This window comes from Lampris incognitus, chromosome 16 (genome assembly GCF_029633865.1).
Source record: "Lampris incognitus isolate fLamInc1 chromosome 16, fLamInc1.hap2, whole genome shotgun sequence".
Classification (NCBI taxonomy): domain Eukaryota; kingdom Metazoa; phylum Chordata; class Actinopteri; order Lampriformes; family Lampridae; genus Lampris; species Lampris incognitus.
This window is the reverse complement of record NC_079226.1, coordinates 42,006,374-42,020,609: the sequence shown is the minus strand read 5'-3', so window position 1 is coordinate 42,020,609 and position 14,236 is coordinate 42,006,374. Positions and strand designations below refer to the sequence as shown.

At 42.1% G+C, this 14,236-nt stretch overlaps 1 protein-coding gene across 1 annotated transcript in view; it reads left to right on the top strand.

Annotated features, from left to right (window-relative positions):
* Positions 1–14,236, top strand: part of gphna (gephyrin a) — a 97,186-nt gene that overhangs the window by 44,827 nt on the left and 38,123 nt on the right. The window contains exons 10-17 of the mRNA XM_056295475.1: positions 2,509–2,551; positions 2,840–2,977; positions 3,320–3,412; positions 4,020–4,075; positions 4,479–4,598; positions 6,911–6,969; positions 8,518–8,671; positions 13,661–13,782. Coding sequence (XP_056151450.1) covers positions 2,509–2,551; positions 2,840–2,977; positions 3,320–3,412; positions 4,020–4,075; positions 4,479–4,598; positions 6,911–6,969; positions 8,518–8,671; positions 13,661–13,782 — 785 coding nt within the window. The remainder of the gene's footprint in view (positions 1–2,508; positions 2,552–2,839; positions 2,978–3,319; positions 3,413–4,019; positions 4,076–4,478; positions 4,599–6,910; positions 6,970–8,517; positions 8,672–13,660; positions 13,783–14,236) is intronic.

Genomic DNA, 14,236 nt, shown 5'->3' with positions numbered 1-14,236 from the left:
CCTGACTGCCACTCATCATCAGATGTTGTTACAGTCCTGACTGCCACTCATCAGATGTTGTTGTTACAGTCCTGACTGCTACTCACCAGGTGTTGTTGTTACAGTCCTGACTGCCACTCATCAGATGTTGTTGTTACAGTCCTGACTGCCAACCATCAGATGTTGTTGTTACAGTCCTGACTGCCACTCATCAGATGTTGTTACAGTCCTGACTGCCACTCATCATCAGATGTTGTTACAGTCTTGACTGCCACTCATCAGATGTTGTTGTTACAGTCCTGACTGCTACTCATCAGGTGTTGTTGTTACAGTCCTGACTGCCACTCATCATCAGATGTTGTTACAGTCCTGCCTGCCACTCATCAGATGTTGTTGTTACAGTCCTGACTGCTACTCACCAGGTGTTGTTGTTACAGTCCTGACTGCCACTCATCAGATGTTGTTGTTACAGTCCTGACTGCCAACCATCAGATGTTGTTGTTACAGTCCTGACTGCTACTCATCAGATGTTGTTACAGTCCTGACTGCCACTCATCAGGTGTTGTTACAGTCCTGACTGCCACTCATCAGGTGTTGTTGTTACAGTCCTGACTGCCACTCATCAGGTGTTGTTGTTGTTACAGTCCTGACTGGCAATCATCAGATATTGTTACAGTCCTGACTGCCACTCATCAGGTGTTGTTGTTACAGTCCTGACTGCCACTCATCAGGTGTTGTTGTTGTTACAGTCCTGACTGCCAATCATCAGATATTGTTACAGTCCTGACTGCCAATCATTAGATGTTGTTGTTACAGTCCTGACTGCCACTCATCAGGTGTTGTTACAGTCCTGACTGCTGTCGTTACAGTCTTGACTGCCACTCATCAGATGTTGTTGTTACAGTCCTGACTGCCACTCATAAGATGTTGTTGTTACAGTCCTGACTGCCACTCATCAGATGTTGTTACAGTCCTGACTGCCACTCATCATCAGATGTTGTTACAGTCTTGACTGCCACTCATCAGATGTTGTTGTTACAGTCCTGACTGCTACTCATCAGGTGTTGTTACAGTCCTGACTGCCACTCATCATCAGATGTTGTTACAGTCTTGACTGCCAACCATCAGATGTTGTTGTTACAGTCCTAACTGCTACTCATCAGGTGTTGTTGTTACAGTCCTGACTGCTACTCATCAGATGTTGTTGTTACAGTCCTGACTGCCACTCATCAGGTGTTGTTACAGTCCTGACTGCCACTCATCAGGTGTTGTTGTTACAGTCCTGACTGCCACTCATCAGATGTTGTTGTTGTTACAGTCCTGACTGCCAATCATCAGATATTGTTACAGTCCTGACTGCCAATCATTAGATTCTGTTGTTGCAGTCCTGACTGCCACTCATCAGGTGTTGTTACAGTCCTGACTGCCACTCATCAGGTGTTGTCGTTACAGTCTTGACTGCCACTCATCAGATGTTGTTGTTACAGTCCTGACTGCTACTCATCAGGTGTTGTTGTTACAGTCCTGACTGCTACACATCAGGTGTTGTCGTTACAGTCTTGACTGCCACTCATCAGATGTTGTTGTTACAGTCCTGACTGCCAATCATCGGATGTTGTTGTTACAGTCCTGACTGCCACTCATCAGATGTTGTTGTTACAGTCCTGACTGCCACTCATCAGATGTTGTTGTTACAGTCCTGACTGCCACTCATAAGATGTTGTTGTTACAGTCCTGACTGCCACTCATCAGGTGTTGTTGTTACAGTCCTGACTGCTACTCATCAGGTGTTGTTGTTACAGTCCTGACTGCCACTCATCAGATGTTGTTACAGTCCTGACTGCTACTCATCAGGTGTTGTTACAGTCCTGACTGCCACTCATCAGATGTTGTTACAGTCCTGACTGCCAATCATCAGGTGTTGTTACAGTCTTGACTGCCACTCATCAGGTGTTGTTGTTACAGTCCTGACTGCCACTCATCAGGTGTTGTTGTTAAAGTCCTGACTGCCACTCATCAGGTGTTGTTGTTGTTGTTACAGTCCTGACCGCCAATCATCAGATGTTGTTACAGTCCTGACTGCCACTCATCAGGTGTTGTTGTTACAGTCCTGACTGCCACTCATCAGATGTTGTTGTTACAGTCCTGACTGCCACTCATCAGATGTTGTTGTTACAGTCCTGACTGCCACTCATCAGATGGTGTTGTTACAGTCCTGACTGCCACTCATCAGGTGTTGTTGTTGTTACAGTCCTGACTGCCACTCATCAGGTGTTGTTACAGTCCTGACTGATACTCATCAGATGTCGTTGTTTGGAAGTACAAAATGTAGATTAGCTCATTGATCACATCAGCGGAGGAGCATGTAAACTGGTGTGTCAGCAGTCGCACAGCTCATGGAACGCACACGTAACCTTTCTGTTGTGCTTTTCCTGTTTCTTCCCCCATCTCTTGCTCACTACCTCTGTTTTCGCACACTTTTTCTTTCCTACATCTCCCCCTTCCTTATTACTGTCTCTCTGTGTGTAGGTGCAGTCCAGATGCGGCAGCAATGAGAACATTCTTAGAGCCAGTAAGTTTGTGCACACGCATGTATGTGTGCGTGTTTGTGTGTGTGCGAGTGAACTCCTGATCTGGTTAATGTGGCAGCCTTGTAACGGGAATTTCCATTTCCATCAAATGCTGGAATTTTAACGTCACAAGGAAAGAGGAGCAGAGTCTTTAGATCAGGCCGTCATTACCACACATCCCCTCTCACAGATGTTTTGTGTGTGTGTGTGTATGTGTGTGTGTGTGTGTGTGTGTATGTGTGTGTGTGTGTGTGTGTGTGTGTGTGTGTGTGTGTGTGTGTGTGCACTAGGCCACAGCGCTGTAGACATCAGTAAAGTTGCACGTCGTCATCGTATGTCTCCTTTCCCGCTGACGTCAATGGACAAAGCCTTCATCACTGTTCTCGAGATGACACCTATTCTTGGAACTGAGGTCATCAATTACAGAGGTGAGCGTGTCATCCGCATACACAGACCTAACACACACACACACCTCTGTCTTTGAGATGAGGTCATCCATATACCGGGGGAGTCAGCTGACCAAACACGTGCAGCGTACAAACGTACATGGGCACATAGCCGCACCTTTCACACAACACACAGATTCACATGCAGACAAATGCACACACACTGATGCACTCACTGACACACACACACATAGGTGTGGAGTCAAATGCAGTCACTCTTACTGCCTGTGCGTCTCGGGTGTCCATCAGGGGATGTGGTTTGGCTTGGCTTGTGTAACTCTGCTGACTGGCTGGTCTTAACCACCTGGTTCTGTCTGTGTCCAGACGGTATGGGTCGTGTGCTAGCTCAGGACATCTATGCCAAAGACAACCTGCCTCCGTTCCCTGCCTCCGTTAAAGATGGCTACGCCGTGCGAGGTGAGACCAATGCGGTTGCTAATACAACAGTCTGCTGAATTACATGATACTGACTGACAACCATAGTAATGCACATAACTCTGCTCTTTATTGGCAGTGCAGCGGTATTTGGTTCTGTTAGCATTAGAGCTACAATCCTGAGGATCAGCATTTTTGTTTAATTTACTGACACCCAGGGTGTCCAGGTAGTGTAGCAGTCTATCTGTTGCCTACCAACACGGGATCGCCGGTTCGAATCCCCGTGTTACCTGCGGCTCGGTCGGGCGTCCCTACAGACACAACTGGCCCTGTCTGCAGGTGGGAAGCCGGATGTGGGTACCCACGTAAGGCGATCCCTGTGTCAGTAGGCAACGGACTAGACCGCTACGCCACCCGGATGCCTGCTAAAAGCATCCATGTTTGGATATTTGTGGACTAGCTGTTGTCTGAAATAAACCAGCAATGGAAAATATCAAGAGGGACATTTGTTTGCTTGCAAATCTTCAGCGCTGGAGCGTTGAGTATTTCGAGAAAACCTCTAAACGAGTTGTTCATTACCTTTGCAAAAACAATAACATTATCTAATTTTCACCGTTACACAGTTGTTGTTATTGTCATTTACCTCCAGCTGCTGATGGCCCGGGAGATCGCTTCATCATGGGAGAATCACAGGCTGGACAACAGGTCAGAGCCACTAATACGCAACTGCTTTTAACACGCGCAATTATCCCGTTTCTCCACTAGAGGTCAGCTTTCTCCACAGTACATCTAATTGCTCCAACAGCAAGTCATAACTGGCTACTAGACAGGACAACAAACCTCGATATCGTTACCAACACTGAACACTTAGGAGCGCAGACACCGGCAGCACCACCTCTCCAGCAATCACGGAGGGTGAGGCTGAGAAGAGTTGTTCTGGCAGCCTCTGTAAGCAGTCAGAGCACGAAATGAGCTGCAGAGCTCTGGGTATTGAACGTTTCACCTGACTGATTTGATTATGTGTCTACGCTCTCCGCTGATCTGTCTGTGTGTGTGTGTGTGTGCATTTTGTGTGTCCGCTACATGTTGTGTCTGTGCTGGCGTGCAGCCTACTCATACAGTGATGCCGGGTCAGGTGATGAGGGTGACAACCGGGGCTCCTATCCCCTGTGGAGCCGACGCCGTGGTACAGGTGGAGGACACAGAGCTGCTGCGGGAGTCTGAAGATGTGAGTATGCCTTTGCAGAATGCTACTCAGAACACCCATCTAGTCAGAGCAGAGGATGCAGAGTCATTGTGACAGTCCGGTTATTTGGTTAAATAAATACATATTTATTCATCTGTAGTTATCAGACCATCTAATGTGTCATTTTGCCATAAATGAAAGACCGAAGTGGAAATTCTTCAATTTTAATCCTCCTGTTTCTTACAAATAAAAGCTCTTCGTCACTTTTATTTCTGATTAAAAATAACTTTAAGGGGCATCTGTCTAATTAGAAATAAATTTAAGGGGCATCTCCCCCCCAAACCGGCACCCCGACCAACCAGAGGAGGCGCTAGTGCAGCGACCAAGACACATACCGACATCCGGCTTCCCACCCACAGACACGGCCAATTGTGTCGGTAGAGACGCCCAACCAAGCCGCAGGTAACACGGGGATTCGAACTGGAGATCGCCGCGTTGCTAGGCAACGGAATAGACTGCTACGCTAACCCGGACGCCCTTATATTGCATTTTATGTTAAGATCTGAACCAATTAAGTGTGACAAATGTGCAAAAATAGAGGATATCAGGAAGGGGCGAATACTTTTTTCATGGCTAAACAATATTTGGTAACACTTTAGTATGGGGAACGTAGTCACCATTAATTAGGTGCTTATTAGCATGCAAATTAGCAATATATTGGCTCTTAATTGGTCATTATTACGTACTCATTAATGCCTTATTCTGCATGGCCTTATTATACAACCAGTAAGCCATTAACTGTGAGTTTTCCCTCTATAACCTCAGAAGTATTGCTTATTAGTAGTAGCATCTCAATATGCTTTGCTTAGTATGGCCTTTATAAGGTGGTAGTACCACAAGAAGAGTTATTCTCCCTTACCAACACTTAATGAATATGGTCTGTTCTTACATAACAACACACAAAACTACAAGTGTTCATAGTGTTACATTACTCTAAATTAAGTTTTTGTTACTTAGAATATGTTCCCTATACTAAAGTGACATCTTGATCATTACTAATTCACTAGTAATTAAGTTTTTTTATGTTCCCCATACTAAAGTGTTACCCAATATTTTAGTGCACTGGACAGTACACGGCATTACCGACTATCCCAGCACTTCAGAACTTAGAGGAACTCAAAGTATGAACAGTTAGCCTGTGTTTTAGCATTGATAAGGCAGTGTTTCCCTTACCGTAGCTGTTGGTGTGTGGGTCGCCCACAAATTGTGATACCTACATGGTAATCCCCCCGTATTTTGACGTGCAGATGGGAAGATACCATTTACTACTGATTCACGCGGAACATAGGAGGTGTAATGTAGAAAGCGTTTGTGGGAATGTCATCTCTTCTTCACCAAAAATATCAGCTCTCTTGTATTCATGTCTGGCCAGTTCAGATCAATGATTGGCAAGATGACGGGCTGTCGGACAAATGGCCTTTTGGGTCAATGGGACATTCTTCAGACTATTGGGGTTTGGGAATAATGGGCCGTAGGATATGGCACCTTATAAAGAACGATGGCTATGTGCTTCCCGGTTGGAACCGGCTCCCTCAGGCGTGATACAGCAGGTGCCACGAGGGGTCCTATTGTTGCACAACTCATCAAATGTTAAGCGGGTCATTCTGAAGTTTTGGATCCACAGGACCTCTGTAAAACCTTTGTGGACAATGACTACCCATAAATCCCTGCTGCGTGGCTGCTGCCAGGTATGAAGGGTTTGCCTTTCCGTCACTGCGTGCATCATGTGTCCTCGTCTCCTTCGGTTAAACACCACCACGGCTATTGCACTGCATGCAATCGAAATCACCATGGCTGCCACTGACCAGGTCTTGGAGACCATCGCGAGAGGAGGAAGTCCAGCTATAATTGCATAACACCACTCAATGGACACGTAGATCAGCCGCAGTTGTGTTTTGTCAGCGTTTTAAAAAAATTGCTTCTACTTTGCTTAAAACTGCAATGGAAACCCACCTACTCTCCCTTTATGCAAAGAATTGAGTTCTGCAAGTTGGCTTCTGGAAGGATTCTTAAGTGTAATTGTCAGTGCTCTGATAAAAGTGCCCAGGCCTACTTCTAACCAGCACTGTCAGACTGTGACGTACACTTTATTATGAAAGTCATGCTACTTTTAGAAATGATAAACACTGCTGACATCATCATTCCGACCAACACACACTCACGTCTTGTTCAAGCTTTGACACTACATGTAGAAACTGCCCCCCTTGTATAAGACACAAAAACGGAATGGCAGTTTCAGTTGTTGTCACCAGCTGGCTCTGTGGTGGTGTTATATCATGGGTTGTGTGTTTCAGGGCACAGAGGAGTTGGAGGTGAGGATCATGGTGCAGGCCAGGCCTGGACAGGACATCAGGTGAGATCAACACAGCCAGAATATTAAATAATAGTCCGAGTTGAAGGTCAGTAAAGAAACGCATGTTAAAAGGTCCAGATTCTGACCAGTGACGGCTGGCCAGTAGAGGGGGCTGGGGCGCCGCTCCCTTCAAACGTCAAGAGATGAAAATCTACTTAAACATGTTAAATATAATTTAGTTATATAATGATGAAATAAAAGTGTTGTCAGTCTGCGAGCGCCTGTCAGCAGCATTACATATTGGTTCAGATGGTATTTGGTTGATTCCTGTCTGAATACATATACTTCCTGTCTGAATACATATACTTCCTGTCTGAATACATATACTTCCTGGGTGGGGGGCGCCGCCCAAACCATACCTTACGTAAGCCCTCGAACTTGTGGCGAGCAGGTGACCTGAGGCTGCTGTCTGATTCGTTTCTTCAGATTTTCCAGGGGGCGCTGTTCTGTGCGCCTCAGACACGCCCACTTCTATTGGCAGTGAATTGGTATTGTTTTAATGGTTTTTGATCTAATGTGATTGGACAATTCTCGTGGCTGTCAATCATGTTCACACCCACCACCACGCCTCGTCTCGACTGTCAATCATCCACCGTCTACCAACCCTGATAGAATCTATAGGCTACATTATCCTTCTTAATAACTCTGTGGCTGTGTGGACATTAAAGCAGCTGTCAGGTGTGGGTAAATTGCGCCCCCCACTCCCAATTTTTAGCACTAGCCACCACTGGTTCTGACACAGGTCTGGAAAAATAAAAAAACATCAATGGTAATTTTTTATTTCAAAAACTGGAAAAAAATACACAACATGTCTTGACAGGAATGAAAAAAATGTGAAAACATCTTAACCTGCAAATCTCCATTTGCATCAGCGTTGTAGGTGCTATCGTCGTATAGCCTGGGTAGCAGTCATGAAAAGCCAGAAATAGTGTAGTTTTTCTCCTGAACAGCAAAAATATAACAGTATTAGGAACCCTACAACGTTAGACTGACCAAGGGAAACATATTTCCACTTCCAGTGTGGGAAGATGGCGGCACAAATTCACGTTTGCGGCGGCCTCACCCAGTACCGTCCATGCAGTGTCTTTATCCACGTCTGCGTGTAAGTTTGTCTTCATCTGATGGCTGGGAGAGCTGGCGCTGGATCGGCTGGGACAGCTTGGTCTGCTGTGTCCTGTGGGCCCAGGGACCACGGCCCCGCCCGGAGCTGCGCCCAAGGAGGAATCGCCGAGGGCGGTCTGACAGGACATGGAAGCGGGGCAGGCTAAGCTAACAGCTAGCCCATGCAGACCGGCAGTTCCGACAGTCATCCTGGCGTTCGTTCCCCTGGACAGCCACTTTTTTTTTGTGTGTGGATATGTTGGTTGTGTTTTTGTAGGCTTTTTTTGTAGTTGGATATGTGTTTTTGTGTTTGTGTTGTGCTGTGTAAACGACAATAGATGTTGCTGATTCGTGATATTCAAACGTGGGGTTGCCGGCAGGCATTGGACGGAACACCACCAGTATGTGATAACGGCCATCTTGTCCTGCTGTCCTTTGTGTCTGTAGACCAATAGGGCACGACATCAGGCGTGGGGAGTGCGTGTTGGCAAAGGGGACTCACATGGGTCCGTCAGAGATCGGCTTGTTGGCAACAGTGGGAGTGACTGAAGTCAGCGTCCACAAGTTTCCTGTGGTAGCTGTCATGTCTACTGGCAATGAGGTACATACGCCTACACACACAAACACACGCACACGCTACACACATGCACGAACATTTAAACATGCACACACGCTCCAAATGCACAGTTTTCAGTCCTTCGTGCACACAAGATACTGCAGTTGTAAGTATTACGAGGAAAGAGTCTTGATGCATGCTCAGTGATGCAGGCGAGGAGATCACAGAAAGGTCAATCAGTTCCTCTGGACACAGCGTTTAGTGAGACAGACGTGTCGTGACTCATCTACGTGACCTCTTCAGTCTCACCTGACTGCAGGTGTCCCCACCCTTCTAAACAATGCAGTTTATAAACAATACACCCTTCTAAACAATGCAGTTTATAAACAATACACCCTTCTAAACAATACAGTTTATAAACAATACACCCTTCTAAACAATACAGTTTATAAACAATACACCCGTCTAAACAATGCAGTTTATAAACAATACACCCTTCTAAACAATGCAGTTTATAAACAATACACCCTTCTAAACAATGCAGTTTATAAACAATACACCCTTCTAAACAATAGTTTATAAACAATACACCCTTCTAAACAATAGTTTATAAACAGTACACCCTTCTAAACAATACAGTTTATAAACAATACAGTTTATAAACAATACACCCTTCTAAACAATAGTTTATAAACAGTAGACCCTTCTAAACAATACAGTTTATAAACAATACAGTTTATAAACAATACACCCTTCTAAACAATACTTTATAAACAATACACCCTTCTAAACAATGCAGTTTATAAACAATACACCCTTCTAAACAATGCAGTTTATAAACAATACACCCTTCTAAACAATAGTTTATAAACAATACACCCTTCTAAACAATAGTTTATAAACAATACACCCTTCTAAACAATACAGTTTATAAACAATACACCCTTCTAAACAATGCAGTTTATAAACAATACACCCTTCTAAACAATACAGTTTATAAACAATACACCCTTCTAAACAATGCAGTTTATAAACAATACACCCTTCTAAACACTGCAGTTTATAAACAATACACCCTTCTAAACAATACAGTTTATAAACAATACACCCTTCTAAACAATAGTTTATAAACAATACACCCTTCTAAACAATGCAGTTTATAAACAATACACCCTTCTAAACACTGCAGTTTATAAACAATACACCCTTCTAAACAATAGTTTATAAACAATACACCCTTCTAAACAATGCAGTTTATAAACAATACACCCTTCTAAACAATAGTTTCTAAACAAAACACCCTTCTAAACAATGCAGTTTATAAACAATACACCCTTCTAAACAATGCAGTTTATAAACAATACACCCTTCTAAACAATGCAGTTTATAAACAATACACCCTTCTAAACAATAGTTTATAAACAATACACCCTTCTAAACAATAGTTTATAAACAATACACCCTTCTAAACAATAGCTTATAAACAATACACCCTTCTAAACAATACAGTTTATAAACAATACACCCTTCTAAACAATGCAGTATATAAACAATACACCCTTCTAAACAATAGCTTATAAACAATACACCCTTCTAAACAATAGTTTATAAACAATACACCATTCTAAACAATAGTTTATAAACAATACACCCTTCTAAACAATGCAGTTTATAAACAATACACCCTTCTAAACAATAGCTTATAAACAATACACCCTTCTAAACAATAGTTTATAAACAATACACCCTTCTAAACAATGCAGTTTATAAACAATACACCCTTCTAAACACTGCAGTTTATAAACAATACACCCTTCTAAACAATAGTTTATAAACAATACACCCTTCTAAACAATGCAGTTTATAAACAATACACCCTTCTAAACAATAGTTTCTAAACAAAACACCCTTCTAAACAATGCAGTTTATAAACAATACACCCTTCTAAACAATAGTTTATAAACAATACACCCTTCTAAACAATAGTTTATAAACAATACACCCTTCTAAACAATAGCTTATAAACAATACACCCTTCTAAACAATACAGTTTATAAACAATACACCCTTCTAAACAATGCAGTATATAAACAATACACCCTTCTAAACAATAGCTTATAAACAATACACCCTTCTAAACAATAGTTTATAAACAATACACCATTCTAAACAATAGTTTATAAACAATACACCCTTCTAAACAATGCAGTTTATAAACAATACACCCTTCTAAACAATAGCTTATAAACAATACACCCTTCTAAACAATAGTTTATAAAAAATACACCCTTCTAAACAATAGTTTATACACAATACACCCTTCTAAACAATGCAGTTTATAAACAATACACCCTTCTAAACAATACAGTTTATACACAATACACCCTTCTAAACAATACAGTTTATAAACAATACACCCTTCTAAACAATAGTTTATAAACAATACACCCTTCTAAACAATGCGGTTTATAAACAATACACCCTTCTAAACAATACAGTTTATAAACAATACACCCTTCTAAACAATGCAGTTTATAAACAATACACCCTTCTAAACAATGCAGTTTATAAACAACACACCCTTCTAAACAATGCAGTTTATAAACAATACACCCTTCTAAACAATAGTTTATAAACAATACACCCTTCTAAACAATAGTTTATAAACAACACACCCTTCTAAACAATGCAGTTTATAAACAATACACCCTTCTAAACACTGCAGTTTATAAACAATACACCCTTCTAAACAATAGCTTATAAACAATACACCCTTCTAAACAATAGTTTATAAACAATACACCCTTCTAAACAATGCAGTTTATAAACAATACACCCTTCTAAACAATACAGTTTATAAACAATACACCCTTCTAAACAATAGTTTATAAACAATACACCCTTCTAAACAATAGTTTATAAACAATACACCCTTCTAAACAATACAGTTTATAAACAATACACCCTTCTAAACAATAGCTTATAAACAATACACCCTTCTAAACACTGCAGTTTATAAACAATACACCCTTCTAAACAATAGTTTATAAACAATACACCCTTCTAAACAATAGTTTATAAACAATACACCCTTCTAAACAATGGTTTATAAACAATACACCCTTCTAAACAATAGTTTATAAACAATACACCCTTCTAAACAATGTTGTTTATAAACAATACACCCTTCTAAACAATAGCTTATAAACAATACACCCTTCTAAACAATAGTTTATAAACAATACACCCTTCTAAACAATGCAGTTTATAAACAATACACCCTTCTAAACAATAGTTTATAAACAATACACCCTTCTAAACAATAGTTTATAAACAATACACCCTTCTAAACAATAGTTTATAAACAATACACCCTTCTAAACAATACAGTTTATAAACAATACACCCTTCTAAACAATAGTTAATAAAAAATACACCCTTCTAAACAATAGTTTATAAACAATACACCCTTCTAAACAATAGTTTATAAACAATACACCCTTCTAAACAATACAGTTTCTAAACAATGCAGTTTATAAACAATACACCCTTCTAAACAATGCAGTTTATAAACAATACACCCTTCTAAACAATGCAGTTTATAAACAATACACCCTTCTAAACAATGCAGTTTATAAACAATACACCCTTCTAAACAATGCAGTTTATAAACAATACACCCTTCTAAACAATGCAGTTTATAAACAATTCACCCTTCTAAACAATGCAGTTTATAAACAATACACCCTTCTAAACAATGCAGTTTATAAACAATTCACCCTTCTAAACAATGCAGTTTATAAACAATACACCCTTCTAAACACTGCAGTTTATAAACAATACACCCTTCTAAACAATAGTTTATAAACAATACACCCTTCTAAACAATGCAGTTTATAAACAATACACCCTTCTAAACAATGCAGTTTATAAACAATACACCCTTCTAAACAATGCAGTTTATAAACAATACACCCTTCTAAACAATGCAGTTTATAAACAATTCACCCTTCTAAACAATGCAGTTTATAAACAATACACCCTTCTAAACAATGCAGTTTATAAACAATTCACCCTTCTAAACAATGCAGTTTATAAACAATGCAGTTTATAAACAATACACCCTTCTAAACAACACAGGGACTGAGTTACAGTGGCCCTGTGTACTGTTCACAGAGGACTGGGGAATGTTTGCCATCACAGCATTGTTAGATGGTGACAGATGTACTCTTAGCCCCCCCGCTTCAGGGATGGTCGTTCCCTCCACACATAGATGGCCTGTTTGGGTCCCTGTTTAAACCAGCGTTCCTCCCTATCAAGGATGGTCACATCCTCATCCTTGAAGGAGTGGCCACTGGCCTGTAGGTGGTGTAGACTGTGGAGTCCTGGCCTGACGTGTTAGCTCTCCTGTGTTGTGTCATCCTCTTGGCCAGCGTCTGTTTGGTTTCCCCGTTGTACAAGTCACGGCAATCCTCCTGCCACATACAGAATCACCACTGGTTTACACTTAGACAGCTGGTGTCCTTCTCCTCCCTTCAATCAGCTGGTGCACTGTTTGGGCGTCTTCCTGGCTTTGACAAACGCCCAGTTAGGATGACCACACTTAACCAGGGCCTGTTTAATGTGGGGTTTCTCCCCTTCCCCCGGCCGCTGTGTCGGTGGGGATGTTGTCAGCTGGGTGGTGCAGCGTCCTGATTCAACTTCCTGTGATATTTCTAGAAAAAACTATTGTCTTAAGAAACTGTGTGGAAAACCTTGAAGTTGAACTGAACGCCTGTGAAGTTTAATTTGTAAAATCCATCCATCCATTATCCAAACCGCTTGTCCTGCTCTCAGGGTCGCGGGGGTTTGTAAAATATCAACAAAACAAAACAAAAAAAAGTTACCGAAAGATATCGGGAGTAGTGGATATGTTTTAAAATGAGGAGGAGGATTAGTACATAAGCAGTTGGAGTCGTAGAAAAGTAGGAGGTTGCATTAGGTTACTGATTAAGTCCCTCCATCTTTTGTGTGTGTGTGTGTGTGTGTGTGTAGTTGTTGAATCCTGAAGATGACCTCCACCCAGGAAAAATCAGAGACTCCAACCGCTCCACTCTGCTGGCAACCATCCAGGAACATGGATACCCCACAATTAACCTGGGCATCGTCGGAGACAAGTAGGAACATCATCTTACCATATATGAGAACAAGCTGAGCTCCTGTCTGTCTGTCTGTCTGTCTGTCTGTCTGTCTGTCTGTCTGTCTGTCTGTCTGTCTGGATGATACCAGATCAGGGCGTCTGGGTAGCATGGCGGTCTATTCCGTTGCCGGCCAACATGGGGATCGCTGGTTCGAATCCCCCTGTTACCTCCAGCTTGGTCGGGGGTCCCTACAGACACGATTGGCCGCGTCTGCAGGAGGGAAGCCGGATGTGGGTATGTGTTCTGGTCGCTGCACTAGCGCCTCCTCTGGTCGGTCGGGGCACCTGTTCAGGAGGGAGGGGGAACTGGGGGGAATAGCGTGATCCTCCCACAGGCTACGTCCCCCTGGCCAAACTCCTCGCTGTCAGGTGAAAAGAAGCGGCTGGTGACTCTATGGGAGGAGACATGTGGTAGTCGTGCAGAGACCGGG